The 3,969-nt window shown below is 66.7% G+C and overlaps 2 protein-coding genes across 2 annotated transcripts in view; one reads left to right on the forward strand and one right to left on the reverse strand.

Annotated features, from left to right (window-relative positions):
• The window catches only part of LOC115306711 (transient receptor potential cation channel subfamily M member 5-like), an 11,079-nt gene that overhangs the window by 5,122 nt on the left and 1,988 nt on the right, over positions 1-3,969 (reverse strand). The window contains exons 4-7 of the mRNA XM_029957248.1: positions 3,715-3,933; positions 3,504-3,609; positions 1,875-2,493; positions 610-779 (exon numbers count right to left, since the gene is read on the reverse strand). Of these exons, the coding sequence (XP_029813108.1) occupies positions 610-779; positions 1,875-2,493; positions 3,504-3,609; positions 3,715-3,933 (1,114 nt within the window). The remainder of the gene's footprint in view (positions 1-609; positions 780-1,874; positions 2,494-3,503; positions 3,610-3,714; positions 3,934-3,969) is intronic.
• Positions 241-3,865, forward strand: LOC115306914 (transient receptor potential cation channel subfamily M member 5-like). Its single transcript, XM_029957485.1, has 5 exons — positions 241-772; positions 1,871-1,935; positions 2,072-2,263; positions 2,401-2,503; positions 3,680-3,865. Exons 1-5 carry the CDS (start codon positions 562-564, stop codon positions 3,823-3,825), a joined length of 717 nt encoding a protein of 238 aa, XP_029813345.1. The 5' UTR covers positions 241-561; the 3' UTR covers positions 3,826-3,865.

Consider the following 3,969-nt stretch of genomic DNA (forward strand, 5'->3'; position numbering starts at 1 on the left):
AAGAGGGACTGGGAGGGAGGAGGGGAGGGGAAGGGGAGGAGGGAGGAGGGGAGGAGGGAGGAGGGACGGAGGGAAGGGGAGGAGGGAAGAGGGAGAAGCAGCGGGGAGGAGAGAGAGGAAGGAAGGGCGGAGGAAGAAGAAGGAAAAGGGGAGGGAGGAGGAGGGGAAGTGGAGGGGAGGAGGGAGAGGAGGGGGACCCCAGGGCGTGGCCAGCAGGGGGCAGCATTGCTTAGGGAATTGTGTGGGGAGTGGTGGGCCGGGCTCCCAGCCAGCACAGACCAGACATGGGGACCTGGGTTCCAGGGCCCTGCCTGGGACCAGTGCCCCCATGGACCTGGGTCCCTTCGGGCTACTGGCCTGCAAGCCTGGGTGACCCTGGGTAGGTGGCCTCTGCTTCCCGCCCAGAGTCTGTCCAAGGCAGGGCCGGAGGCCACCCAGGCAGCCCCCCAGCCCTGGCTCTGTCTAGGGGACCCCCTGGCTGCCCCCTCCCACACCCCTGGGCCCCAGGTGCCGGCAGCCCGGCCCTCCCTGCCTCTGGGGCCCGGGACCGGCCTGGGCCTCATGGTGTGTGCGGGGGCGGGGGTCCAGGAGGACAGCCCTGTCCACTACCCTGAGGACGAAGGCAGCGGCCAGGGCCCCCTCTACTCCCTGGACAACAACCACACCCACTTCGTCCTGGTGGAGCCGGGGAGCCCCGGGAAGGGGGACGGGCCGACGGAGCTGAGGCTGAGGCTGGAGAAGCACATCTCCGAGCAGAGAACCGGCTACGGGGGTGAGGCCTGCCCCAGGGAGAGGGGTCGTGGCGGCACAGGGTGTGGGCAGGGCAGGGTAGAGCACTCCAGGCTGAAGGCACTGAGCACGCCCGCGTGTTGAAAACCGGGACCCTCAGGCGTCTGGGACGGGCAGCCGTCGTGGGTCGGTGGGGGCCCAGCTAGGGGTTTGGTGCTGCCCGGCAGCGACCTTCCTGCCACATGGCAGAGCTGCAGGTCTGTTTCCCCGGAAGGCTCCCCTGGTCTGAGGCTCTGTCGCTGGGCTCGGGGCTTTGGGAAGAAACGGATCTGAAAGCTTGGAAAGGCCTAGCTTCCTCTACCGGCCAAGCCAGCCACGAGGCCGGCCGCCACCGGAGGGCAGTGTTACCCAAGGAAGGGAGCGGCCGTGGCCAGCCGCGGGGTTGAAAGCTGGGCTTAGTGAGGAAGACTCGTGCGTAACTAGAATTTATACACCAGATATATAACTGCGTAGGATATTTATGAGCAACATAACAGATTGGTTGATGGAGTATTCTTTAAAAATGAAAGCGCAACCAAAGCCACGTCTAAACCACATGGAGGGCGGCGCCCTACGGTTTGGTGAAGCCCGGGGGGCCCACTCCGATTTCTCCCCCAGATTCCATCAGGAGGCGCCTCGGGGAGTCAGGGGGCCCCGGCGGGAGCCCGCTGGCCCTGCAGCTGCGCGTTTGGAAGTCTCATGTCCGGTTAATGTTTGGGGAGTGACAGGGCCGAGACCCTTACCTCATGGGTTTGCTCCCGCGGGTCCCAAGGGTCTACAGGACAGTCACGGGAGCTCTCCATGACGGAACAGAGGCCGGTGCAGCCTGGGACTGAGTGTTTAACTTTGTTTACATTCCTTTGTGTTTAAATACCTGTCAGTGGCCTACTGGACAGTGGGGTGTGGGGCTGGCGTCCTTGTCCCCAAGTGAAGGGGCTTGTGTATGAGATACGCAGCCTGGAGCCCACACGTCACGAGAAAAAGCCTCTGGGCAGGTGTTTCCCCAGATAATGTGGGGCCAATGGCCTGAGGCCCGGGCGGCCGCCCTAGGCCCCCCGCTCGCCCGGGCACCGGGAGGACCTGACCGGGGCTCTGTCTGCAGGCACCGGCAGCATCGAGATCCCCGTCCTCTGTCTGCTGGTCAATGGTGACCCCGGCACCCTGGAGGTAGGGCAGGGGAGGGAGGAGGGGGCCTGGCGGGCACCCCCTGGCCTCCGGCCTGGGACCGGGCCGCTCCGGCACGTGGGCCAGGATGGCCCCCTGAGCTGACTCGGGGTTCACTCTCCCCGCCACGCCGCCGCAGAGGATTTCCTGGGCCGTGGAGCACGCTGCCCCGTGGCTGATCCTGGCGGGCTCAGGGGGCATCGCAGACGTGCTGGCGGCCCTGGTGACGCAGCCCAGCCTCCTGGTGCCCCAGGCAGTGGAGAAACAGCTCAAAGAGAAGTTTCCGGGCGAACATCTGCGCTGGGAGGACGTCATGCACTGGACCCGGCTGGTAGGAGCCCCCAGGACGAGGCGCCCGCCCGCGAGGAAGCTCCCAGCCTCCTCCCTCCCCCGACAAGCCCCCGAGCTCGCTCTGGCTCCAGGCCCCCGGCCCCAGGGCCACTCAGGGCCTTTGTCCTGGTGTCCCAGCTGCAGACCATCACCTCCCACCCGCACCTGCTCACCGTGCACGACTTCGAGCAGGAGGGCTCCGAGGAGCTGGACACCGTCATCCTTAAGGCCCTGATAAAAGGTAAGGGCGCAGGGGGAGGGGTAGTGGGGACGCCTCCCACACCCACCCCATCCTGGGCCTCACCCTCCAGGATCTGATGTGCGTGGGGCAGGGTCGCTGCCCAGGGACCACCTCAGACCAGGTCAGTCAGCAGGGCGTCCCTCTGCTGTGCGGGCACGCGTGCGCCTGTGTGAGCCGTGTGTGAGTGCGCGTGCTTGTGCCTGTGGGTGTGCTTGTGTGTGAGCGCGCGTCTGTGTGTATGTGTGTGTGCCCATGTGTGAGCGTGTGTGCCCGTGCATGTGTGTGCGAGCACGTGTGCCCGTGTGTGAGCGCGCGTGCCCGTGCATGTGTGTGAGCACGTGTGCCCGTGTGTGTGCGTGCCCGTGTGTGAGCGCGCGTGCCCGTGCATGTGTGTGTGAGCACGTGTGCCCGTGTGTGCGCGCCCGTGTGTGAGCACGTGTCTGTGTATATGTGTGTGCGCCCATGTGTGAGCACGTGTGCCCGTGTGTGAGCACGTGTGCCCGTGTGTGTGCGCGCCCGTGTGTGAGCGCGCGTGCCCGTGCACGTGTGTGTGAGCACGTGTGCCCGTGTGTGCGCGCCCGTGTGTGAGTGCGCGTGCTTGTGCCCGTGGGTGTGCCTGTGTGTGAGCGCACATGCCTGTGTGTGTGAGTGTGTGAGAGCGCACGTGTCCGTGTGTGTGAGTGTGCCCGTGTGCGGTGTTTGGCTCCTTCCTCTGAGCCCGTGTTTCTGGGGAGCAGCCACGCTGCAGCACGTCGGCGCCTCCCTGCTCTCCTAGGGACGCTCCATAACGTGGAGGGGCCGCACCGTGCCTCTCTGTTCCTCTGTGACAGACACTGTGCTGGCCCAGCTGTGTGGCTGCCCCTCCACAGGATTTTCATATTGGAGGCACGCCGTGCCGAGGGACTGACCTCGGGGAGCCAGACACAGACCTGGGCTGGGAGGGGCAGCGGGGCCGGGGGGTCTTCTAGGTAGGCCATCTGCTTCCCCCTGCTCCGCTCACCCTGTCCCGTCGGGGTCCCAGGGGCCAGCGTTTCTGCCGACAGCCGTGCAACATGGAGGGCCCCTCGCCGCCATTCAGAGGGTGTGAACCAGGCCACGGTTCAGGGCTGTGTACCCAGAAGGCCATCGCGAGGGCCCCTGGGCTCGCCCCTCACCTGCTGCCCGCTCTGCCTGCAGCCTGCAAGAGCCACAGCCAGGAGGCACAGGACTACCTGGACGAGCTCAAGCTGGCCGTGGCCTGGGACCGAGTGGACATCGCCAAGAGCGAGATCTTCAACGGGGACGTGGAGTGGAAGGTGCCTGCCCCGCCACCGGCCAGCTGACGCCTCCTGCGCCTCCCTTCTGGCCGACACAGGGCGAGGACGAGCCGAGGGTCCGGGGCGGGCAGTGTCCCGGGGGCAGCTGGTGGGGGCCCTTCCTGCCCAGTGCTGCTGAGGGGGGCGGGGAGGCCACGCGCCCCGGGGGGG

Source organism: Suricata suricatta, chromosome 11 (assembly GCF_006229205.1).
Source record: "Suricata suricatta isolate VVHF042 chromosome 11, meerkat_22Aug2017_6uvM2_HiC, whole genome shotgun sequence".
Classification (NCBI taxonomy): domain Eukaryota; kingdom Metazoa; phylum Chordata; class Mammalia; order Carnivora; family Herpestidae; genus Suricata; species Suricata suricatta.

Bases quoted from the DNA above. Each gene is read 5' to 3' on its own strand.
- LOC115306914 (XM_029957485.1), top strand. From the start codon at position 562: ATGGTGTGTGCGGGGGCGGGGGTCCAGGAGGACAGCCCTGTCCACTAC. The intron at 773-1,870 runs GTGAGGCCTGCC...CTCTGTCTGCAG, and splicing joins GCAGAGAACCGGCTACGGGG to GCACCGGCAGCATCGAGATC. The intron at 1,936-2,071 runs GTAGGGCAGGGG...ACGCCGCCGCAG, and splicing joins GTGACCCCGGCACCCTGGAG to AGGATTTCCTGGGCCGTGGA.